The following is a 27077-nucleotide window of genomic DNA, read 5'->3' on the forward strand; positions in this document are numbered from 1 at the left end:
TAGCAAGGGACACAGGTTGCTTCCACATCTTGGCTAGAAAATTTTTATTCTTAAAACAGAAAAAAGCCCTAATATTTTAGTCTCCTTACAACTGTAAATGATATTTACATATCCATTTCAGAATGCCTAATCCAACTATAATGAAATTATTTTTTATATTGCTAAATCACAGATAAATTCAATGAAATTTCAGAATTATATTTTAATTATTACTTAACTATATTCAAGTATCTTAGAGAGTCTGTAACGAAAAATACCCAACAGCAAAGAAAGATTTCAATTTTGCAACTGACATGTTATTAAGGTAATTACTATTACAGAATCCTATCAAGTTTAGTCAACCATTTCTAGCCTAACTAAAGTTGAAGTCTTAATTGCTACATTTTCTAATAAAGATATAGGTAGTTCACTTACATATACAAAATAAGGGTCCAATATAAGAATTTTAGTATTGTATTATGTAAACCTTATTTGCAAATATACTTTTTAACTCATAAAAGTCCCTTCTGGTGACAAGGAAAGTTTTGTTTTTCTTTTAGTTTACCTAATAATACTTACTAAACATGACGTAACCGCCCAATGTTATCTATACCAATGAAAATAATGCTGTAGTAGCTTTAAAAAATCTAATTTCAAAAAGGCTGTCATAAATAAAATACTACTAAGAAAATGACTATTCTGTGTTCTTCCCAACATACATAGATGAACAAAAAAATTTTTTTTCCAGTGTATTGAAAACAAATACAAAGCATTTTAGAGAGGGGAGAGAAGCTCTGCCATATTAATAGACCAAGTCTTACTAATATTTAGAGCAAGACTTGCTTCCTTCCTTTTTATCATGAAATATAAAAATATGATGTACTAAATGTACCGTAACAGGCATTTTCTTCTGCAACTTAGCTCTGTTTTGAGATCTTAGACAACTGTATTACATATGTTTTTAACGGAAAATAAAGACAACTCTGAATTAGAGTATGTAAACTGAACAAAATTTATAACAAATGAGAAAGTAGATTTCAAAGATAAAAACATTTTCATAATCCAAGCAAATCAAAATTTAAGTGCATGGAATTGGTATAACCAAGTGAGAACTTTCTCCTGACCTATATACTCTGGTGGTCTGAATGTTCCAAAAAAGTTGTGGCAGTTTTAAAAATAAAATTTGCAATAAAAATAAACAAGCACATACAACTTTCACACTTGAGATGACTACAGCGGATTGCAAAATAAAGATAAATTTAATATTCAAACAAAATCTGAAAAGACAATTTGGGTAAGAAATACAAGTAAATGCTGTACAAGTGCTCAGAAAGTGCCCCTTATTGCACTGTAACAAAAACCTAGAAACAGCTAAATGTTGGGATGGGCTACATTTATTTGATTTTCATACAGAAGGAGTCAGGCAACCATTAAGAGCTAAGCTACTTAGGGTGCTTAGATTAAAGTCTGTGACAGATGATTCTCATTTTTAACTCCCCCTGCTGATAAGCTCAGATTTTAGTAATTATTTAGCGGCTCCCTAAGGAATGTAAGGAAGATAAAATTCTAATTTCAAAACTGAAATTAAATGAGGATAATTTTATGAGGAATTTGGGATAGCTCTACAAAGATGAGAATATGATGTTCTAGACTTTTTTTCCTGTAGCTATTACATTAAACAATCCATCAAAACCGTTAAAAAAAAAAGAGCTAATAAGCTATCATTTTTAATGACTACCTATTAATTTTTAATGGCTACACATTAATTCTTCCAAAATTGACTTTATTTCTTCTTTTTCATGTTTCTTCATAAACAATTGTATTAGACATCCCTACATTTATCTATCTATCTATCTGTCTATCTATATACAAGAGATGTTAGTCCTTTTGTTTCCTTAGGATAAATACTTAGAAGTGTAACTTTTTATTACAAAATTGAGATTGTGCTTTAAAGTTTCAAAACAATTTCTAGTGATATTAGATATTCTTCTGAAAAACAGAACATAAGAAGTAGTCAAAATTTGTCTTTTGAAATATAAGAAATCCCCCCTTTGTTAATAAAATGCTATACTTAACACAAACACACAGTTAACTTATAACCCAAAGATCAGTATAAATGACTGTTAATAAAAGTGGGTGAAACCACTTATCACTACATAATCTCTATGCTTCCATCTTAATGCTGCACTTCATAAAGCAATAAGTCCATCATAAAACTTTGTACTTTACGCAATGGCCTTATCTAAATACACATATTATGTGTCCTTCCTGGGTTTCAATCTGTGAAAATGAACTAGGCAGAACCAGCCCCTGTAACATCAACCAATCATTCTGAACTTTGATATCAACTGGGCTGAAGTTTATTTAGTATGTTACTAGAAATCAAACAGCATTAAGATTACAAGGTAATGAAGAAACTGTTGCTGTCATTTCAGTTCCCTGTGTTTTGTCTTTATAAAAGCAAAAATGCTAAGGACTATAATAATTTTTTCTTCTGGAAGTCACAGGAATTAAGAATGAGGTAAGAGACTAAATGTTTCATATTTATTTACTACATTTAATTCCATAAATTTGGGGTGGTGTCTGTTTTTAATTTAATCCTATATTTTGAAGCTGACAGGAAACAATTTTGGAGAAATTTTTATTTGATGAATACTATCAAACTTTTTCACAAATAAGTCATTATTATTAACATGAGCAAAAACTTGAGGTAGCTAAATCTAACACTCATATTTGAAATTCCTTGCATGTTTCTAATGAAATTTCTCATAATTTCTGTAAATCAGGGGTTAAGTTTCCTAAATGCATGTTTAACTATTGCATTAACACTTAAATGTTCTGAAATGAAAGGAAATTTAATAACTTCTTTTCCTTCCTAGTTTCTATATTTTATTTTTATTACGCTAAAAGTAACTGTCTTTACTAATTAGTAATAGATTTCCACCTAAATTATAAAGGTGTTATATCACAGATTAAGATAAATGATCAATGATACTAAAGTCAAAAGTGGAATTTTCTTGAGAAAATACAAATATGAATATAAAGTACAACTGAAAACATTAATTCAAAATAAAAATTAAACATCAAAGTTTCAGATCAGTCTCTCAACTTCTGTAGAAAAGGATAAATCAAGATTTTCTTCTGTGAAACTACTTAAGAGATAATTTATACTTTCATCCTGCAAAGCAGAGGGAACCTTCTGATGTTCTTAATGGCGTCATCGATTGTAACAGCAACTCCATGTGGACTGTGCGTCAATTTCCAGTGGAGATGCTGTTACTTTTGATGGCTGCCAACTCACTGCAATGTAGAGGCATATTCAAGGAAGACCAAAAAGATTATGGTCACCTGATTCTCACTTGATTCACGAAAAAAACACAGACATCCTTTCATGCAGTCTTTAAAAATTGACAAATAATTAAGAATTAACATCCATTAAAAAAAAATCAACTGTTATGTCACTTAAAGGACCAAAAATGGAAGAGGATTAGAGTTATTATTCAGAAATGGTGTACAGGAAAATGACCTATGAATTGACAGACAATGTGACTAAGTCTGTCTGTCATTTCTGTAGGCCAATATTCTGTATATCTCTGCAACTTCAAAATCAGAAATCAAGTATACCAAGCAAGCAACACAAAGGTCAGTGCAGAGAAAAGAATCTGTTACTCACCATGTAAACATACTGACTGTAAATAAAACACAAATTATACCTAAAGAAAGTCTGCCTGTTTTTTCTGACAAAGCTTACATTTATTTCACCTACGTCATTGACCAATTGACCTATGTACCACTGTATTGTAGTGATTAAACGGTCAAATAAGCCAACTTGCTCTACTTACTAATATGTACAATTGGTACACTTCAATCACTTCAAGGAAACTCCCTAAAAATCTTGCTCTTTAAATGCGGAAAAGAATGAGGAACACTCACAGTGTTTTTATAAACATTTCCTTGAAGGAAAACTCTCTGGTAAGGAATTTAAGCAATACTTGTGTAAATTTATCTCAACCTTAATTCTCAGTAGGGGAAATAAGATACTAGTTTTTATGTGATCAAGCTCTAAATTTTAAAAATATGAGCAACAATATTTAGGTCAAAGAGTCTTAGCTCCAAATTGTAATAATATTGCAATAACCTTACAATCACTTCCTGATCTCTAACTTCTAGCTTCTTTTCCTAAAATATACTCTTAGTCATCACTCCTACTTAAAAGTTTAAACTCCTCAGACTGGTATTCAAGACTCACTTCAATTTGCCCCTGTCAAGCCTTCTTAGGTGTTTATCTTTCTGTTCCCCTCACACACACCCTGCACCCCCATTGCAGTTCCTATACATGCTGTATTTTCGCCACTCTGGGTCCTCAGCTTCTAATACCACTACTTGCAAAGTACTTTCCCCCATTTCCTGCCCAATTCCGAAGGCCTTTCTCAAATGCCATATCCTCTAAGAAGGAAGCAAACAAACTATTTTGGGTTCAAAGCAAATCTTTTAGTTCTCTTCTGAGCCATGGTGCCAGAAGGTGTCAGATTATCCATGAAGTAGTGATACAAGAATATTTCAAAGTGAAAAGGAACCTTCACACCAAGGATACTCAGAACTACCTGATATGCAGCTAAAGGTAATTTAAAACAAAACACTGGGATCAACAGTTAAAAAAAAAACTAAAATACATATATTCATAAAAATACCATGTATAGCGTACTAATAATGTAAACAATGAAAAGCACGACCTTTTTACAAAACTGATGTTGAAGCCCAAGGCAGGGCACATCCCCCTCTGTCATCTCCTGAATTTTCCATTACTTGCTGCCTCCATGCCCTCAAAATCCTCACTGGATCCTCAACTGATGAAATATGAAAATACTTCCCAAAATGCAGTCAAACTCTTTGTTCATATTACAGAATAACTTAGTAAAAAAAATTTGAAACAAAATTACTTCCAAAAAAACAAAAATTCAGGATATATTCCCAAAAGAAATAATTAATATTCCCCTTTCACATCTCTTAATAACAGTAACAATCCTGAAAGCTACCCTAATTTACCAGAAGATAAACTAGCTAGATTATTACCACAATAAGATCAGGGACCATGTCAGTCTTGTTTATTGCCTCAAAAAAGGGTCTAGTGTATGACTAGCAAAAAAAAAAAAAAAACTTCTTTTTATCGTATAAGCTCTTCGACTTTGAATTGTTTACTAGGTTCATGTATTACCTTTCCAAATTAAAAAAAAAATTAAGCAAAAAAGGAAGAAATAACTTTTTTTAATAGTTTCTTAAATTTTAAATTATCTATACAATTACCTAAACCATTTCTGAGAGTGAAAGTAGACTCAGCGAAAGGCTGACACTGATTCCTATATCAAAATCACACACTGAGTCACTCAATCTGCTCACTGTGGGTTCCTGACACCTTACTCCAACACAGTGTTAGGCACACAGTCAGGAATAATAAATTCTCAAAGGAAAAAAGTCAATGCCTTTACTTCTGAGTATCAATACTGAAAATAATCCAGTATTTGTTAAAACTTCACCCATCTGAAAGGATCTTTTTGAAATTTGTATTTTACTCCCCCAAAAAAGATAGTCATTTTAGACTATTTTATTTAACATATATCAAGAGTTTTCCATAGTCCACTATTTTCCGATTTTTGAAGAAAATACAACTCACTTTAAAATGCTGAAAAATTTTGAAAGAGTTCTACCTGTTGATCAAGACTTCATCTTTTGTCTTATGATGAAACACAGGAATTGGAACACCCCAAGCTCTTTGCCTTGATATGCACCAGTATGGCCGTCTATCCATCATTTCAACCATGGCATTCAATGCTGATCCAGGAATAAATTTCACTTTTTTCAACAATTCCTGCAATTGATTCACAAATCAAGCTCAGTGAGAGAAAGCAGAAAAAAATTTCTAGAACTCCCATTCTTTATCCTGATACAGTTCCTTATATTGGGATTTTATAGGCATTTACATGCCCCCTCTCCCTGCCAAAGAGAAACTAATCTAAAAAAACCATAGATTTCAGAGCAAACACGGGGCTATTAAAACAAGGCCACAAAGGATCTAATAAATAACATCTAGAGCAGATTTCACCTTTGAAGGAAGTGACAAGCAATTTTATACTAATTTCCAAGCACTCCTAGATCAAAACTGGTAATAACAGGTTTAGTAGAAGTACTATACGTTATTAAACTTCAGTTAAACTCAATTCAAACTTGATTTCCAGGATTCTTTTTTAAATGTTTAAGAAATAAGCTCCTATCTTAGGTTGACAAATAAGGATATTGAAATATAACCTAATTTTACAGAGTATGGTTTCCAACATAGAAAATACTTTCTCAAAATAAGTTACTTATTTACTTACTGTCTCAAGAACTCTCCTTCCCTCCAACCCCCACCCACCCCTCCACAAAAGCTGTAAACTACTGGCATTTGATTTCATTTATCAGTTACCAAGAAAAGAATTATATAGCAAAATGTTTAAAAATATCCATAAGTGAAAACATGATAAACTCCATTTCAAAGTCTCAACAAAGAAGTCTCTCTATTCATTAAAAAAAAAAAAAAAAAAGAACTTTTATATTTTCAGAGCATGATTAAACAGCTTCCTTGCTTATCTGACCAGAAATCCCCTCCCCAAAGCCTTTGTAAACACCACCTACAGGAAGAATGGCAATATTTGCAATTTATTTTGATTAAAATTTGAAGAAATGTGGATACTGACTGGATATTTGACTTAGTTAAGGAATAACTAATATTTTTTAAGGTGGTAATAATGGCATGAAAATTATATTTTAATTTTAAATGTCAGATATATATGATGAAATATTTATGGAAAACATAATACCTAAAAGTTGCTTTAAAATAATCCAATGGGTAGGAAGTATAGACAACGAGTAGGAATGTAGATAAAAATAAAATTGGCAAAAAGTTGATTATTGTTGAAGCTGGGTGACAGAAACATGACAGCATATTACTTTCTCTATTTCTGCAAAGAGTCACTAAAAATTTTCCATAAAGAAGAAAACAAACTTGCCTTCAGCGTATTGCATCAGCATGAGACTCAGATGTTCTGCAACAAAAATCTGTGCAGAGCTCAAAGTCACAAACTACATTTACAGTAAGAAAAACAGGCTTTATAGAGAAATATAAGAAAAAAAACAGAACAAAACAAAGGTACAGTCCATAGCACAGCTCTCCAATCTACATGAATGTAGAAAGTATACACTGCCTCCATAGCTCTGGCAAGGGCCCCAAACTGCCAGGCCAACAAATGAACCAAATAATAACAGCAATGCTATACGCAAGCCGTAAAGCAAAATATCTGTATACTCAGCATGGTCAACAAATACATATTTGAAAAACAAAAGCAAAATATGTTAGTTGAGCTCTTTCATTTAACAGAATCAAGTTATTCATGAGATACACACACACACACAGATACATCTATATATTGAATGAAAGAGCTCAAATGTACATTAATATTTAAAATGCCAGCTATAAAGTATTTGTTAGCTCAAAGAAATAGCTTTTCAAATGAATTGTGATTTCAATTTTAAGGAAGCCAAGGGTTTTAAAAGAGTTTTGGTGAATGCCTATTATGTGCCAGGCACTGTTCTGGGAACTATTATTCACTTATCTCATGAGGTACGCATTATTAACACCTTTATATAGATGAGGAAACAGAGGTTCTGAGAGTTTAAACAATTTGCTGAACTCAAGTCCTAATTCTATGCTACTTTCATGACACTGGGCAGGAAATTAGAGCAAACTAATTAACCTCTTTAAGCATGAGTTTCCACGTGTGTGCTAGGAAGGAATGGAGAAACCCAAGGTCCTTCCAGATCTAAAATTCTACAATTTTATGAAACCAATTAATTCCTTCTACCCTCAAAACCCTACCCCAACCTCACAGATAAACCTTTCATCCTGGGGGAATGAGAAACCCAACCCTTACAGTAGGATGCCCTTTATACCTTGGCTGTAGTCTTGATATCCGTGATATTTACAAACCACTGCTTGCTGGCACGAATAACTACTGGTTTCTTAGTTCTCCAATCATAGGGATAGCTGTGTACCAATTTTTCTTCTTTCAACAAATTCTTGGCAGCCTGAAGCATCATTATAACTTAAAAAACAAAAAACAACTTACATTAGACACAATAAAAAAGTACTATGAAAACCCTAATGACTCTCTAAACTCCCAGGGAGTACGGAATCTGGGCCAACGGGTGACAGTGAGAGGAGCCATCTACCAAGGAGCAAAGGCGTAATCTGGGAACCTCCCAACAAAAAAAGCAGAAACTGTAAAACCTTCATCAGGCTCCAAAGTATGCCATTCCATGGGCTCTTCTCAGAGACGACAGAACACACCTAGAACTCTACATGTCAAATTCAGAGTCACAATCTCTCATACTATGAATCTTAAAAAGGTCTCCAGGTAATCCAAAGGAACCAGGTGTACTGGGTTGAATTTTGTCCCCTTAAGTCCTTGCCCCTACGACCTGTGAATGTGACCTTATTTGGAAACAGGGCCTTTGTAGATGCAGTCTGCAACTAAGATGGGGTCACACTGGACCTCTCTGATAGCTCAGAGGGTAAAGAATCTGCCTGTGACGCAGGAGACACAGGAGATGTGAGTTCAATCCATGCGTCAGGAAGATGCCCTGGAGAAGGAAATGGCAACCCACTCCAGTATTCTTGCCTGGAAAACCCATGGACAGAAAAGCCTGGTGAGCTACAGTCCATGGGGTCACAAAGAGTCTGACACGGTTATGCGACTAAACCACCCACACTGGCTTAGAGTGGGCCCTAAATCCAACGCCTGGTGTCCTTGTAAGAAGAAAACGTACACACAGAAGGGACACACAGAGCCAATGGCAGGGGACAATGGGGGCAGACTGCAGTGATGCAGCTATAAACCAAGGAAAGCCAGGATTACCAGGAGCCAATAGAAGCTGCTGCTGCTGCTGCTAAGTCGCTTCAGTCGTGTCCGACTCTGTGCGACCCCATAGACGGCAGCCCATCAGGCTCCCCTGTCCCTGGGATTCTCCAGGCAAGAACACTGGAGTGGGTTGCCATTTCCTTCTCCAATGCATGAAAGTGAAAAGTGAAAGTGAAGTCGCTTCAGTCGTGTCCGACTCTTGGCGACCCCATGGACTGCAGCCCACCAGGCTCCTCCGTCCATGGGATTTTCCAGGCAGGAGGACTGGAGTGGGCTGCCATTGCCTTCTCTCAACAGAAGCTAGGCAGAGGCAGAGGAGGACCTTTTCACAGAGCTTGCAGAGGGAGCAGAGCCTGGCTGACACCTCGATTTCAGACTTCCAGCCTCCAGAACTGCGAGGGAATAAGTTTCTGTTGTTCTAAGTCACCAAATTTATGGCAGTTTGTGACAAGAGCCTAGGAGAATTAATACACCAGATCTAATTGGCCTCAGTCGTGGTGTGGGTAAAGAAAGGTGTTCATAGTGTAGGTCAGTGATATAAGAGTTATGAGAGGAGTGAGAGTGTTTGATTGAGTCAACATCTAGCCCCAAGGTTGACTCCATCCTTCCATAAAACTAACAATGCTGATGACTCTCTCTATTGTTCTAAAATAACACCACTCCCTGCTGACTGGCCTGATTTGATTAAACAAGTAGGGCAATTCAAACTGAAAGATGAAAAAGTGCCAAACTCCACTTTAAACCATGTGGCAAAATAAAATATAATTTCAGCTTTTTGCTTCTGTTGAAAGTGCAAGATGAGAGAACTGTCAGCAAAGATTACTGCTGGCTGCTTCTCAGAAAACGCATATTTACAATATCAACATAAAAAAGAAAGAAAAAAAAACACAATATCAACATATACAGGACTCACCTGCATCTGTTCCCTCTTTAAGAACAGCTTTGTTTTGAAGTTCAGGACCTGCAGCATCTGTGAAAACTCCATCTTCATTCACTAAACAATCCTACAAAGAGTCGTTCTGAACAATTAAAATAAAGCATCAAGACTTTCTATCTTATGACAATATCTGGCAAAACAATATATTATGTATAAAACACCTCATTATAGTCGAGTCTTTCCCTGTACTGAAAATTTAGGTACTACTTTGTAGTCAATCAGAATTTGTGAATTTAAACACTTAAATCACCAAAGGCAAACTGTATTACTAAAGCACATACCTAAAATTTAATAATAAAAAGTAACAAGATATATTAAAAACTTCTGTTAACTTACAGATCTATGGCAGTGTATATATACTCTGATGACTTTGAGACTTGTCTTTAACTAAATGGAAAAACTTGCTAAGTAACTCATGTGTAAAATAAATTTTGAGGATGGTTTAGTCTGAAAAAACTGGCTCTTCTGAACTATCTAGTATCCCATGTGGCTCAGTGGTAAAGCATCCACCTGCCAACGCAAGAGACGCAGGAGATGTGGGTTAGATCCCTGGGTCAGGGAAGATCCCCTGGAGCAGGAAATGGCAACCCACTCCAGTATTCTTGCCTCAAAAATCCCATTGACAGAGGAGCAAAGTGGGCTCCAGTCCCCAGGGTTGCAAAGAGTTGAACATGACTGAGCAACTTAAGCATGCATGCACATAAGCAAAACCCACTTGCCAATTTTCAGGGCTTGACAGTAATTTGTCTATGTGACTTAATACTTGGGGAAAAAAAAAATGCACCCATTTACTATGTATTCAATTTCAACTCTGCCAATTCTGTGCTGATTCTAGGAAATGATTCTTAATTAGTATGAGTTAATGAGGTTTATTGCACAAAAGCAATTCTCAACTATAAAGACAAAAATTATCATTTATTATCAAAAAGTGAAGATGTTAGGGTTTATCACTTCAACTCTACAAAAGCAATGATTAAAAAGGAAAAAAGAGAAGCAGTACCGTGGACAAGTTGTGTTGAGAAGCTACACTGTAATCTTCCATACCATGAGCTGGCGCTGTGTGAACCAGCCCTGTTCCTTTCGTCATGGTCACATGATTGGCAGGGAGAAGAGGAGACTCCCTCTCGGAAATTAAAGGATGAGCACAACTACCATTTTCCAAATCCACACCTGTGAGCAAGGAAAACCACAACTGAGAGTTATTTTATATGGTGATTCTTCTACCTCTTTAAGGAAAGCAACAGACATTAGGCTGAAAAGAGCAAAATCTGAGACAAGGCTGGGCTCAAATTCTGGCTTTCCCTTTTACTTGTGCTGTGACTTTCAGCAATCAATAAAATGTAAGTAATTACAGTTCGTATCTCAGAGGTCTGCTGTGAGGATAAACTGGTTGGTACATGTTAAGCATTTTGGGTAACGTATCACAATACTTGCTGCACTGTAAATGCTTTAAAGTATTGGTAATTATTAAAATAAATAATCAAATGAACCCAAGAACACTTCCCTAATTTATGTACAGTTATGTGCCTTTTAGAACAGAGGACAAAAAAAATCTAGATCAATGGGTCAATGACCAGCAGGTTCTAATACTACCTCTGTGGGAACTCATTGCTGTTGCTTTTCATGTTACCCTGAAAAGATAAGATCTGATAAATAAAACCTGACAGTTACTGGGTACCCACCATATGCTGGACTCAACATAAACTCTTACCTCACCTTCATAATAGTACAAAACAGCTAACATTATCTCCAATTTACAAATCAGAAAACAAGAAAATATAGGCAATTTGTCTGAGGTAACATAGCTAACAGATGACTGAATTCAAGTTCAAAGGCAAGTCTGACTCTAATATTCCACATAACTCTAGCCCCTTTAATAATATACCATAGCCATCATCTATGAAGTTTTCTGTTGTTGTTATCGTGTAATCACTAAGTCATGTCTGACTCTTTATAAACCCATGGACTATAGCCTTCCGGGCTCCTCTGTCCATAGGATTTCCCAGGCAAGAATACTGGAGTGGGTTGCCATTTTCTTCTCCAGGCGATCTTCCTGACCCAGGGACCAAACCCGAATCTCCTGCACTGCAGGTAGATTCTTTACCGCCGAGCCACCGGGGAAGCCCTCTGCACCATTACTGTTTCCCAACTTTACTCCCTCTTGAGTTGAGCTCCACAAACTAATCTTTCTTTCATACAGTCTAAAAATAAACAGTTTCAAGGTTTAAAATGATTTGCTGGTTCAACCCATCCACTTAACCAACATACTAAATAGGTCTGGTTATTCTATCTAGTCTTTAGCATTAATAACTGAAGAATGGTCAATGCCCCCTTATGCCTCAGATATTCCCCACAAATCATTGTTCATCTTTCCAAGCTAAATGATATTTAACTTAAAAAAAAAACCTGCCTTTATAAATTTCTCCACTTCTATGATCCTTTTTCCTAGCCACAGAGCAATAAAAACTACACAGCCTATTCACACCACAAGAACAACACACATTTTTAACTTTTGACATTTAATAGAAAAGACAGCCCTTTTGCTGATTTCATTTTGCTGAAAACAGCACTATGGGTAAGAGGTGTGAGAAAAACTGACATTTCCTCACAAAATCCTGACAAAATTCCCTTTTCTGAAGAAAATCACAAGCTTTCCCTGCTGTCTCACTTAGCTGACTTGGCATTTTATAACCAGGAAATACTTGAATTACTAGGAAAATTACTTTAGGATGCATTCTTTTCCATGCAAATTTTAATGCTGTTAAGAGAGACAACGGTCAACACTGATTTTTAGAGAAATCAACTCGTTAGTGTGTGTTTTGATTCCTTCTCTCGAAATCAGGTTGACAAGTAACACCAATCTCTACAACCTTGCGCTGTACTCTTTACGCATTTTCAGTATGGAAACCACAGCTTTGGAGCAAAGTAAATTTCATCTGTGAACTTTCCTTTAGCCCCAATACTTAGTGCTTATAATACTTAATACTCTTCCTCCACTCCCAACAAAGATCCCCAGATGATTAATAAGAAACAATTCACATTTCTTTCTGCAAAGGAAATCTACCCCAAAGAAAATGTTCCATTTTACCTGTTCAACATTCCCGCTACTTTAGTAAATAGAGAGCCAGCTGTTCCCAGATTATTCAGCCAGAAATGAAAAGTATACAAACTGCTCTGAAACATGGTGGCTCAAAGTGGCAAAAATCCATCAACTCTCACACAGTCATCATTTAAAACAGTGAAGCAGTCCAGAAAGAGGGTCTTTACATTTAACCTGATACTTCCACAAACCTTTGAGCACGCCATTCAACTGCTGTAACAACATCTAAAATGTCAATAAAGTCTACTACTATCTTCTGCACTTAAAAAAGAGGTGGGCTGTGATTAATACTATATTGTATATTTGAAAGCTGCTAAGAGAACAGAGCTTCTTAAAAAGCCTCTTGATGAAAGTGAGAGAGGAGAGTGAAAAAGGTGGTTTAAAACTTAACATTCAGAAAACTAAGATCATGGCACCTGGTCCCATCACGTCATTGCAAATAGATGGAGAAACAACGGAAACAGTGACAGACTTTATTTTGGGGGGCTCCAAAATCAATGCAGGTGGTGACTGCAGCCATGAAATTAAAAGGTGCTTGCTCCTTGGAAGAAAAGTTATGACCCACCTAGACACCACATTAAAAAGCAAGAAATTACTTTGCCAACAAGGCCCATCTAGTCAAAGCTATGGTTTTTCCAGTAGCCATGTATGGATGTGAGAGTTGGACTATAAAGAAAAGTGAACACCAAAGAATTGATGCTTTTGATCTATGGTGTTAGAGAAGACTCTTGAGAGTCCCTTGGACTGCAAGGAGATCCAACCAGTCCATCCTAAAGGAAATCAGTCCTGAACATTCATTGGAAGGACTGATGCTGAAGCTGAAACTCCAATACTTGGGCCACTTGATGCAAAGAAATGACTCATCTGAAAAGACCCTGATGCTGGGAAAGAGTAAAGGCAGGAGAAGGGGACAACAGAGGATGAGATGTTGGATGGCATCACCGACTCAATGGACATGGGTTTGAGTAAGCTCTGGGAGTGAGTGATGGACAGGGCGGCCTGGCGTGCTGCAGTCCACAGGGTCACAAAGAGTCGGACACGACTGAGTGACTGAACTGAAGAGAACAGACCTTAAAAGTTCGCATCACAAGGAAAAAACTTTGTAACTACGCGTGGTGATGAGGTTAACTAGATTTATTATGATGATCATCTCACAATGCATACAAGTATCAAATCATTATACCGAATGCCTAAAACTAATATAATGCTATATATAAATTCTTTTTAAAGAAGAGGTGAGTGAAGGGTATGGACTAAACAATATACCAGATCCTCTAACTTACCTCTAACTTACTAAATGCACCAATAAGATACAAATGGTATTAAATACTAAACATTCTGCAGTTTCTTTTATGCCTTTGACATTAAAAACTTTTCCACTTTTATTAAGATTGTTTAAACCTCTAACTGGCTTATATCTGAACCGATACATTTTGAGGTCTTCTCTATTTAGCTGGACAATCTTTCCATTTTTGAGTATCTCTAACTTGTGATATTTTTTCTTTCATAAGAAACTCAAAGATATACCATCCCTAAAGATCAAAGGTAGTTTTAAACTTCCGTAGATTTCCATAATTATATTTCAAAATCAGCCACTACTTTAGGAGTCCCAAATTATAGCTTACTACTGTGTGGATCACAATAAACTGTGGAAAATTCTGAAACAGATGGGAATACCAGACCACCCGACCTGCCTCTTGAGAAACCTGTATGCAGGTCAGGAAGCAACAGTTAGAACTGGACATGGAACAACAGACTGGCTCCAAATAGGAAAAGGAGTACATCAAGGCTGCACATTGTCACCCTGCTTATTTAACTTATATGCAGAGTACATCATGAGAAATCCTGGGCTGGAGGAAGCACAAGTTGAAATCAAGATTGTCGGGAGAAATATCAATAACCTCAGATATGCAGATGACACCACCCTTATGGCAGAAAGTGAAGAGGAACTAAAAAGCCTCTTGATGAAAGTGAAAGAGGAGAGTGAAAAAGTTGGCTTAAAGCTCAACATTCAGAAAACTAAGATCATGGCATCTGGTCCCATCACTTCATGGGAAATAGATGGGGAGACAGTGGAAACAGTGTCAGACTTTATTTTTTTGGGCTCCAAAATCACTGCAGGTAGTGACTGCAGCCATGAAATGAAAAGACGCTTACTCCTTGGAAGGAAAGTTATGACCAACCTAGATAGCATATTAAAAAGCAGAGACATTACTTTGCCAACAAAGGTCCGTCTGGTCAAGGCTATGGTTTTTCCAGTGGTCATGTATGGATGCGAGAGTTGGACTGTGAAGAAAGCTGAGCGCTGAAGAATTGATGCTTTTGAACTGTGGTGTTGGAGAAGACTCTTGAGAGTCCCTTGGACTGCAAGGAGATCCAACCAGTCCATCCTAAAGGAGATCAGTCCTGGGTGTTCATTGGAAGGACTGATGCTGAAGCTGAAACTCCAATACTTTGGCCACCTCATGCGAAGAGTTGACTTATTGGAAAAGACCCTGATGCTGGGAGGGATTGGGGGCAGGAAGAGAAGGGGACGACAGAGGATGAGATGGCTGGATGGTATCACCGACTCGATGGGCATGAGTTTGAGTAAACTCCGGGAGTTTGTGATGGATAGGGAGGCCTGGCATGCTGCGATTCATGGGGTCGCAAAGAGTCGGACACAACTGAGCAACTGAACTGAACTGAAGGATTCTTTTGATAGAAATGCTATCTTGGAAATAACTTTCAGAATTCATTCAATTTCCTTATTAAAGTCATATACCCCAAAATAAGTGTATTTATTTCCTTCCTTGCTCTTTTGATCAAATCAGATAAAAATAATTTTCAGTAATTTAATTTTGAATAAAAATTTAAAGGAAAATTTGTACATTTTATGTTGTATAGAGGTCACTTTTCTAATTTTCCACTGGATATTTGTCAAAAAATTTTTTTCAACTATTGTGACTTTGTCAATGTTCATATTTTCTATGCTCCTATCATGTTTAATGTATATTCTCCTTCAGTTTGATCAATGTAAAATATACTCTAGAAAAGTAGAAGCCATATTTGTTGTACTGAACTCAGATCAACCCAGTATTTTGATGACTTTGACTGTCAGAGTATCTGTAAATCCTCACCTGAAAATGTTGAAATAACCTCAAATGTTGTTCCCAAAGTAGAAGCAACAGATGTTACTTTATCTGCACTTAGAATGTATAAGTCTCCAGATGAGGAACACTTCACAACAGCATACCTAAAATAAAATCGAGGCGTGAGCTACTAACAGTGAAAAAGGAAAAACCACAGATAACATTTTAAATGTTCTATATCACTTTGGAAAAACTAACTTTAAGATCAAAACAGTACTATTTTCAAAGGACTTCATTCCTTACATTTCTGTTTTCTTTCCCAAAGAAGCTGGAAAATAAGGTCTTAAGTAGAATTCTCTAAAGCTTAATAAAATCTATATGAACATAAAAACTAAGTGATAATTCACTAATTTTAAGAGGATAATGAGGATGCAATAAGATCAAAATAATGCTAAAAAATGGAACTGATCCTATCTGTGGATAAAACAAAAATTGCTGTAATATACCTACTTTGATTCTGGCATGTAACAAACAGCTTGATTGGCTGGAATTGTCCAAGGCTGTGTGGTCCAGACCAAAACACTAACCGGAGATGAACCATCTGTGAAAATGAAATTTCACATATGCTAGCAAATCAAATGTTTTAATTCCTTAAGTTTAATAAACTCAAGCAATGGATAAATCTTACCTAGAAGAGATGCCAACTTAGGAGAAGGTTTCAGGAGAGGGAATTTTACGTATACTGAGCGACTGACGTGCTCCGGGTTATATTCAAGTTCTGCTTCAGCCAACGCAGTCCTAAGGTTTAAAAACATTAAACATAAATATTTGAAAGTCCCACAAAATTCTCCACTTTAGCTACCCAAAACACATAAATACCTTGATGAAGGAGACCAAAACACAGGTTTGTAAGATCGATAAATCAAGCCCTATAAAAGACAAAGATATATGAAAGCTGGAATTCTGTAACATGTAATTCAACATACTCAAAGGAAAAAAAAAAAAACTTTATTACCTTATCATACATTTGGTAGAAAATTTTCAACTGCCTGGCCTCGTATCTTCCATCAAAAGTATAGTAGCAATTATTCCAATCTGCCATTATTCCCCAGCGAATAAATGACAATTTCTGTTTCTCAATTGCTGCTTTGGCGAATGATCTAGCTAAAATCAATAAACAAAAAGCCTTCTGAAAATGATTTAAAATTCTTGAACACAGTTTAGCATATATCTCTCTAAATGCAGGTATTACACACAATTTAGACTATAAAAATGTTTAAAATTAAATTTATCCTGAAAGTTAAAAGTGTTCAGCAGATACCTACAACAGATTCTAAAATTAACTAAAATTTCAAAAGTTAAAATTTTGTTACCAACTCTTCCATTATTCAGAGATCATAAAATGATCTTACGTTTAAAAAAAACAAACTGGAAAAGTTACTCTTCTTACTTCATAATTTAAGAAAAGGTCAGAGAATAATTATTTCATTATATACACACACACAAAATTAATTAGTGCAACCAATCATACTGTCTCATAAGGAAGTATGAGATCTTCAAAATCTTATCCAGTTATACAAGTTAAACAGATAAGAACAGATGAGTCCGCCTTGACTCATGCTACTGAAGGAAAGGACCAAAAAAGAGATGTCTAAAAAAATTGTAATTTAAAATTTACTTTTGGTTTAGGACCTAAAATAGGTCAACAGGTTCTAGCCAAGAAAGAAAATAAAACACTGACCAAAATAATAATTTCAACAAAACATGAGGGCCAAAGATGTGAAAAATGTACTTGGACGTGCTCAGAAACCTTTCCTTCATTTCTGAACATAAATTCTCACAAAAGTCAATTACACAAAATCTGAATTTTCTGTGACACAGTGTTTTCCAACTGATCTCATTATAAGCAAAAAAACAATAGCAAAAAACAAAAAGCAACAGGTGTCTTTGATAAAGCCCTGACTTTTCCAAGGAACCAGGGTTTACAAATAACATTTTAAAACAGAAATAGAGATTATTTACCTTTCTCTCTAATTTCCATAGCTGAAAGATTCTGAGCGTTTCCACCAAGCTCTGATAATACTTTCATTTCAATGGGTAACCCATGACAATCCCAGCCTGGCACAAAATGTATTTTGGAACCTCTCATCATATGGTATCGATTGGCTATGTCTTTCAAAATCTGCAAAGATGAAATGATAATCATCATTCATACAAAAAGCATGTGGCCTACAACTTATGTTCTCTTAATATCATTTTAAAACACTAATAAAATCCAAAAGGATTTATATAGAATTACCTATTAAATCTACCAACTTATGTTCTACATAAACACAAGCATAACAAATATTTGATTTTTAAAATGTCATTAACTCCCCCAGGAAGAAATCAAACTACAAAAGATTTCAAAGTGAAAAACATTATATCCAACATTATTAATTTTTTTAAGTTGTAGTATGCAAATAAGCAATCTATATTACCCTTTAAAGAAATAATTTGAACTTCCTAAAAATCAGAGTAAAAAATTACAATTTGCTTTACTCTCATGGAATAAAATTATTTATGTAAACTTAGCTCATAAATATTACAGAATCAAGGCAGAATTTATAATGCCCTTAGAGTATGAAATATTATGCTTAACTCTGTTATTACTAAAACCCTAAATAAAACAGTAGAGCTCTTAGTAAAGTTCTGTAACTGTTTCTTAGCTCATCTTAAGATACCAGTTGGCAGCAGATTTTTTAAAAAATATATTTCCACTGAAAAATGGAGGCTCAAAGGCAAAGGACAGATTTGGCTCCAGGTTCAATTCCTTCTTCCCAAAATTAAATAATGCAATAGTGCAGAAAAATATATCTTCCCTTCCATGTCTCTCAAAAGTAGAAAAGATAACACAGATTCCTCTCACACCTTCTATGTAAAACTCCTTCAGACTTCTTACCAAAGTGCAGGGGGCCTTGTGATCTGGGGGTAGTCATATAATAAAAACATTCATCTACTGATACATACTTAGTATTTGTACACTCTTATGTTACATCGATCAATATAAATAACATCCTTCCCATTTATCCCTATTTGAAACTGTTTTATTTATTTAATTATTTGTCCCTTCCTGGGAAAACATAAACTCTTTCAAATCAGAGATCCCATCTGTCTTCATCTGTAAACTCCCAGCATTTAGAATTCATAGCTCAGTTGGTAAAGAACTGCCTGCAATGCCGGAGACATGGGTTCGATTCCTGGGTCGGGAAGATCCCCTGGAGAAGGAAGTGGCAACCCACTCCAGTGTTCTTGCCTGGAGAATCCTATGGACAGAGGAGCCTGGCAGGCTACAGTCTATAGGGTCGCAAGAATGGAACATGACTGAGCAACTAAGGACACACAGACTCTTCTACAAGTACTTAACTGAATAAAGGAAGTCATGCACACACGCTCTAGAGTGTGACATCTCATATACTCGTCACTAGCCACCAGCGGTAATAAGCATCAAAACTGGCCAGTCCAAATTGAGATGTAAATATACAATATATACCACTGAATGAAAAAAGTTAATCCCCCAAAACAGTATGATTACATTTATGCAGAATTCTTCAAATGACAAAAATATAGAAGTAGAGAACAGATAAGGAGATGGTGGGAAAAGAGGGAAATAAATAAAGCTATAAAAGAGCATCATGATAAAAATAAATGAGAAAAAAAAAAAGAGCATCATGACGGATTCTTGATGGAAATGTTTGGTATCTTGAGTGTATCAATGTAACATTCTGGTTATGATATGGTACTATAGTTTTGCAGGATGTTACCACTGGGGAAATTGGGTAAAATGTATACCAAATCCTCTCTATTTTTTTCTTAACAAATGCACCTGAATTTATAATTATGTCAAATATACACTCTAACTAAAACAAAATTTGAATGAAATTGTTTTCAAATAGTGTGTACTTAAAAAAAAAAAGCACTTCAGTTCTGTCCATGAAAAGAAATTAATGGTTTTTTTTACCATCTGATGTAATATGTCTAATAATTTGAAAATGAGCTATCAAGCAGCATGATTTGGCCTCTGCGGAAGCAAACAAACTTCATACTGAGGAATGTGCAATATGGGTAACATATCTCAAAAGTGTTAGAAGTTTTCAGTACAATTAAATGGTCTAATACAATGAAAGAAAGTAAGTAAAAAAGAAAGTGTTGGTCGCTCAGTCATGTCTGACTCTTGAGGACCCCATGGACTGTATCCTTCCAGGCTCCTCTGTCCATGGGATTCTCCAGGCAGGAATACTGGAGTGGATTGCCATGCCCTTCTCCAGGGGGATCCTCCCAACCCAGGGATTGAACCCAGGTCTCCTGCATTGTAGGCAGGCGTTTTACTATCTGAGCCACCATGGAAGCCTGGTCTAATACAATATGTAATACATATTATAATATAATTCTACTCTAGTAGCAATACTGACTTGTTCAGTGACCAGATTTCTGGTGGTGAAAATACAGACAGATGTCCAAGGTCATGCCCTCTCCAAACTGTCCATTAAAGTATACATAGAAATAAAGGACTGAAAAAAATAAATAAATAAAAGTAAAGGACTGAAAAATATAGCAAATAAATTGTGGTACACACTCTCTCAATGGAATGCTTCTCTACAATTATTGACGATTAAAAAGGAATCAACTATTGACATCATAACAGCATGTATGAATATCAAACATTGTACAAGTAAAAGAAGCCAGACATAGAAGAATCTGTTATAATTCAACCTATCTGAAATTTTGCAATTGGCAAAAAAATTATAGCAACAGAAACCAAAAGAGTGATGAGGGCAGTAAGCCTTCTTTCTAGAAGGCCAGCATCACCCTGATACCAAATCCTCACTTTATCCTCCTCAAACACACCAAGAAAACTCACCTCAAGTCTTTGTACTTGGCATTGTGTGTGTGTATACTCAGTACACACACAAATGGAGTGAGTTGTCATTTCTTACTCCAAGGGATCTTCCCAACCCAGGGATCTAACCTGTGTCTGCTGTGTCTCCTGAATTGGCAGGCAGATCTTTTACCACTTAACCACATGGGAAGCACTTAGCTATTGCTGTTGTTGTTCAGTCATGAAGTTGTGTCTGCCTCTTTGCAACCTCATGGACTGCAGCACGCCAGGCTTCCTTGTCTTTCACTATCTCCTGGAGTTTGTGCAACTGAGTCGGTGATGCCATCCAAACATTTCATCCTCTGTTGCCCCTTCTCTTCCTACCCTCAATCTTTCCCAGCATCAGTGTCTTTTCCATTGAGTCAGCTCTTCACATCAGGTGGCCAAGGCATTGGAGTTTCAGCTTCAGCACCTGTCCTTCAATTAATATTCAGCATTGCTTTCTTTTAGGATTAACTGGTTTGATCTCCTTGCTGTCCAAGGGACTCTCAAGAGTTTTCTCCAGCAACACAGTTCGAAAGCATCAATTCTTTGGTGTTCACATCTATACATGACTACTGGAAAAACCATAGCTTTGACTATATGGACCTTTGTTGGCTGATTGATGTCTCTGCTTTTTAATATGCTGTCTAGGTTATCATAGCTTTTCTTCCAAGGAGCAAGCATCTTTTGATTTCATGGCTGCAGTCACCATCCACAGTGATTTTGGAGCCCAAAATAATAAAGTCTGCCGCTACTTCATTTCTCCCCCTTCTATTTGCCATGAAGTGATAGGACCTGATGCCATGATCTTAGTTTTTTGAATGCTGAGCTTTAAGGCAACTTTTTCACTCTCCTCTTTCAGTGAGTTATACCTACCCCAAACACCCCACAGCTTACCCTCTTGCTTCATTGAGGACCTTATAGGAATGTCATCTTTTCAATGAGGGGGGGTATCCCAGATCAATTTAATAAAACTACACTTTGCCCAACTGACCCGCCCTATTAGTCTTCCCTGTTCTTATTTTCTTCTAAAGTACTCATTACTACAAATAATGTGTGTATTCCTATGTGTGTATATGTCTGTCTGTATGTGTGTGTGATTGTGTGTGTGGGGGGGTGGGGATCCCACACATACAACCAAGCAATTCTTGGACATCAGCAGGGTGTCTGAGAATTAGAATAAATGGGGTGACATAAATAAGAGAAATATCTTTCTTACTATTCTACAGGCTGTGGAGTCCAAGATCAAGGGGCTGGCAAATTCAGTATCTGGTAAGGACCCCTTTCGGGTTCATAGACCCCATTTTTCCCACTGTAACCTCACAGGGCATAAGGGGACGAGGAAGCTCTCTGAGGTCTTTTTAATTAGGGCTTTTAAGTCCACTGACAGAGGGATTAGGTTTCAACATACGATTTGCAGGGGGATGGAGACAAACATTCAGTCTATAGCAACTATCTACCATATTAAACATTTTACTTATTTATCTTTCTGTGCCTTCCTGTTTAGATCACAAGCTCCATGAAGACAGGATTTATTCTTATTTTGTTCACTGTTATTCCCAGAGTCTAGACAATATCTGGCATATAACAGATGCTCATTAATTATCTATTGAATAAAATGATATTTATTAATGTAAAATAAGTTCAAAGCAAATACCAGTGATGTTAGTTTTCATGCAGTACTAAAACGGTTCACTGACACTTTCTATTAAGACATTTCAGTTTATGTCAATGCAAATTTACATGATTGTCATAACGTCAGAATATACTCTTTTCCAAAGTGTATTTACATAAAGATTTTCCTTCACATTTTATAACCAAAATTATAATTACCTTATTTAAAGCATGTCCAACATGAGGGTCACCATTTGCATAAGGAGGTCCATCATGAAGACAAAACTCAGTCTTCACTTTTCTTTCTCTTTGCCATGAATAAAGTTCTGAAAATCCACATTTCTGTTTAAAAAGAACAATAATGTCTGCACATCACATAAACACATACTCGTGAATCTTGCCATAAGTAACACTCAGCACCTGCTTACTTCCTATCGCATTCCAAAATATTCAACTCTAAAACACAAGGTGAGTTTTCTAAAATGCACATCTTCCAATTAAAAAATAACTTTAAGAATGTCTTATCAAAAAAAAAACTTTACTCCTTCTAATAACATAAAAAATAAATAAGATACGTATCTGAGTACTTATCTCTTAAAACTTTTCAATAGATACTCTGCAGACTTCAGTTGAAAGTCTAAGTTCTCTATGAAGGTATACAGGACCCTACAAAGGTTTGTGCTTAGTCGCTGAGAGTCGTGTCCGACTCTTTGCAACCCCCTGGCCTGTAGCCCACCAGGCTCCTCTGTCCGTGGGACTGTCTAGGCAAGAATACTGCAGTGGGTTACACACACACACACACACACACACACACACACTCTTTCTCTCTCTCATATCTTATTTCTGCTATGCTATGGCCTCAACACTTGCTCCTCCCTCAGTCTGGAAAAACACTGACTGCAGCCCCACTCCCCTTCCTTCACCTTCTGTGTGATGTTGGCCAAGTCACTTTGCCTTTGTAGGCCTATTCCCTCATTTGAAAAAAAATGTTAATAATATTCAACCCACCAAGCTGGTGTAAAGATTATACAAGAAAATATCTGAAACTGTCACAATTCCAGAAATACAGAAAGTACGGGATGGAACACTTAAAAAACTAGATGGCCAAAACAGGTTTGTGAGACTAGAACTCTGAGAGCTGTCATAAGAATATTTAAGCTAAGCATATTTACTTAACTAAGATATCCAAAATGTCAGGGATTTTTAAAGAAATTACACAAACTAACAAGTGAATTTCTGGCCTTAGAAAGCTCAGTTTAATACAGGAGACAGAGGCACAGGTGAGGAAGAGGACTCAGATGAAGTAACCATGGCTACTTAACCCTTCAAACAAGTCACCTTCCAACCAGCGACCTACTGATACCACAAAAGTGAGCTTCAACTTCTTCTCATGATCGCATCTTTATATGTGTACATGTTAATTTACTTTAAACAAAATCACTGGAAAAGAGTCCAAATTCGACTGGTTTTGTATAAGCTAAAACTGGAATTTCTATTCCATCCATGCTATCTGAGCATAGCTGTTTGACCGCTGGACTTTCCAGGTGGCTCAGACGGTAGGTGGCTCTGCCTACAATGCGGGAGACCCGGGTTAGCATTCCGGTCTGGAACCCGCCACCTCTAGGGGACTTGTCTAGAGGCTGTGTTTTCACAAAGTACAACCTGTGGGAAGTGCATAATTCCCACTGGTCTGATCGCAACACCTCTGGCCCAAGAGGGCCTGGAGCCTGCGGCCGGGCCCTGCCCTGCCCTGCCCGGAATGTGGGTGTCCCAGGCGTGACTCCAGGGAGGCCCCGCTCCCGGCCCGCAGGCCCGCCCGTACCTGCTGGATCTCCAGCTCCGTGTCGGGCTGCTGGCGGCCCAGCAGCTTCATGGGGAAGCTGGTCTGTGGCAGCAACACCGTGTCTCGATAGCTGCCATTACTCGAGTTCTGTGGCTGGTTACTGGCCCCGGTGACTGACCGCACTAAAAGGCTCCCGGTTGTCCCGCGCCACCGCGGCCGACAAGGAAGGCGGGGTGGCACCCACAAATTCCAGGCCGCGGCCAGGGCCGCTGCCCTCGAACCGCGAGGGGGCAGCCCCCAACGCATGGCGGGCCAGACCAACCCCAGGGTCCGGGTGGACGCCGGGGCCGCGGCTCCGGCCGGGCTCTGTGGGAACAGGGAGCCCAGAGCACGGACGCGAGCCTTACGGGAGTGCGCACGCGCGCGGGGTGGGGAAGGGGCGGGGACGCGGCGAGGGGCGGGGAGACTGGGGACCCAAACACATCCGGATCTTGGCTGCAGCCTCCCCTGGAGCGGCGCTGACCCGAGCGGGAAGAGGTGTGGCCCGCGCCGCAAGCTCACGTTTCAATCACCGCGCGTTCCTTTTGAAGTTTATTTTATTTAATCCAGTATAACTAACATTACCACTTCAACATTTTATTGTTCAACATGTATATGTATATTCATATAAAATTGTAAATATAATATTTCACATTCTTTCTCTTCATTCCAGGTCTTCGAAAATTGCTATGTAATTTACACATATAGCGTATCTCCATCCATTTGGACTGCTGCTGCTGCTAAGTCGCTTCAGTCGTGTCCGACTCTTTGCGACCCCATAGACGGCAGCCCACCAGTCTCCGCTGTCCCTGGGATGCTCCAGGCAAGAACACTGGAGTGGGTTGCCATTTCCTTCTCCAATACATGAAAGTGAAAAGTGAAAGTGAAGTCGCTCAGTCGTGTCCGACTCTTAGCGACCCGTGGACTGCAGCCCACCAGACTCCTCCGTCCATGGGATTTTCCAGGCAAGAGTATTGGAGTGGGGTGTCATTGCCTTCTCCGTCCAATTGGACTACAATTTGCCAACTCATTTCAGTTCAGTCGCTCAGTCATGTTAGACTCTTTGCGACTCCATGGAAACTGCAGTACGCCAGGCTTCCCTGTCCATCACCAACTCACAGAAAATGCTCAAACTCATGTTCATCCAGTCGGTGATGCCTTCCAACCGTCTCAGCCTCTTGTCATCCCTTCTCCTCCGCATTCCATGTTCCCGCCTTCAATCAGTGTTAACATCAGGGTCTTTTCCAATAAGTCAGTTCTTTGCATCAGGTGGCCGGAGGATTGGAGCTTCAGCTTCAGCATCAGTCCTTCCAATGAATATTAAGGACTGATCTCCTTTAGGATTGACTGGTTTGATCTCCTTGCAGTCCAAGGGACTCTCAAGAGTCTTCTCCAACACCACAGTTCAAAAGCATCAATTCTTCAGCGCTCAGCTTTCTTTATAGTCCAACTCTCACATCCATACATGACCACTGGAAAAAACATAGCTTTGACTAGACGGACCTTTGTTGGCAAAGTAATGTCTCTGCTTTATAATATGCTGTCTAGGTTGGTCATAGCTTTTCTTCCAAGCAAGCGTCTTTTAATTTTATGGCTGCAGTCACTATCTACAGTGATTTTGGAGACCAAGAAAATAGTCTGTCACTGTTTCTATTGTTTCCCCATCTATTTGCCGTGAAGTGATGGGACTGGATACCATGATCTTAGTTTTCTGAATGTTGAGTTTTAAGCCAACTTTTTCACTCCCCTCTTTCACTTTCATCAAGAGACTCTTCAAAAAAAAAAAGAAAAGAAAGAGGCTTTTCAGTTTCTGCCATAAGGATGGTGACATCTACATATCTGAGGTTATTGATATTTCTCCCGGCACATGATGGAATATTACTCAGACTTAAAAAAGAGTGAGGTTTTGCCACTTGCAGCAACATGGATGAACTTGGGGGGCATTATACTAAGTGAAATGTCAGAGAAAGACAAATATTATGTGATATCATTTATATATAGAATCTAAAATATACAACAAACTAGTGAATAAAACAGAGAAGAAGCAGATGTAAATATAGAAAAACTAGTGATGGGGCAATATAGCAGTAGAGAGAAAATGTTATTATGGGATTATAAGAAACTATGCATGAAATTTTTGAAAATTGTAAAGCAGTATAGAATTTAATGAATCTTCCTTCAATTTAAAAAACAGTGAAAAGAAAGCATATGAAACTAAGGGGAAAAAAGCAAAGGCCTGAGCAGATGGTTGTGGAGTTTTTCAGTTTTTTTCTTTTTGAGCAATGGGACTGTGGTCAGGGGTTATTTATTTAATTTTAAAATGTTTAAAAATAAAGTAGCTTTGTTAATATAAAGGATACCTTTAACAATACAAACTCCCTGTTCCCTTTGGTAATTTTTCTTACCCTGAATTCTACTCTGATAAACAGTGAGTTTGGCTTTCTAAGGAATCAGAAAATCTGTCTTTAAATGGATGAGTTTAAACAATTTACCTTTATTGTTACAGCTGGTACGTTTGCTATTAACTCTGCCATATTATTTTATGCTGTCATATTCTAATCACAGTGCCATGGTTTTGAATACTGAATAAAATAAAAACAAAAAACTGCTGTTTTCACCACGGGTCAGCTCTCCCGTGCACCAGAAATACAGCCTAAATAAACACAGAGACAATTTTTGTTTTGGCTTCTTTTAACTTTTGGC

General features: G+C 37.3%; 1 protein-coding gene across 1 annotated transcript in view; it reads right to left on the reverse strand.

Moving 5' to 3' along the window:
• IARS2 (isoleucyl-tRNA synthetase 2, mitochondrial) overlaps positions 1-24748 on the reverse strand; it is a 42182-nt gene extending 17434 nt beyond the window's left edge. The window contains exons 1-12 of the mRNA XM_020906851.2: positions 24375-24748; positions 22772-22894; positions 18061-18220; positions 17054-17202; positions 16918-16967; positions 16727-16836; positions 16549-16639; positions 16087-16202; positions 10868-11037; positions 9844-9934; positions 7963-8114; positions 5685-5845 (exon numbers count right to left, since the gene is read on the reverse strand). Of these exons, the coding sequence (XP_020762510.1) occupies positions 5685-5845; positions 7963-8114; positions 9844-9934; positions 10868-11037; positions 16087-16202; positions 16549-16639; positions 16727-16836; positions 16918-16967; positions 17054-17202; positions 18061-18220; positions 22772-22894; positions 24375-24641 (1640 nt within the window). The 5' untranslated portion in view covers positions 24642-24748. The remainder of the gene's footprint in view (positions 1-5684; positions 5846-7962; positions 8115-9843; positions 9935-10867; positions 11038-16086; positions 16203-16548; positions 16640-16726; positions 16837-16917; positions 16968-17053; positions 17203-18060; positions 18221-22771; positions 22895-24374) is intronic.
• Positions 24749-27077: the final 2329 nt, after the last annotated feature.

Source organism: Odocoileus virginianus, chromosome 11 (assembly GCF_023699985.2).
Source record: "Odocoileus virginianus isolate 20LAN1187 ecotype Illinois chromosome 11, Ovbor_1.2, whole genome shotgun sequence".
Classification (NCBI taxonomy): domain Eukaryota; kingdom Metazoa; phylum Chordata; class Mammalia; order Artiodactyla; family Cervidae; genus Odocoileus; species Odocoileus virginianus.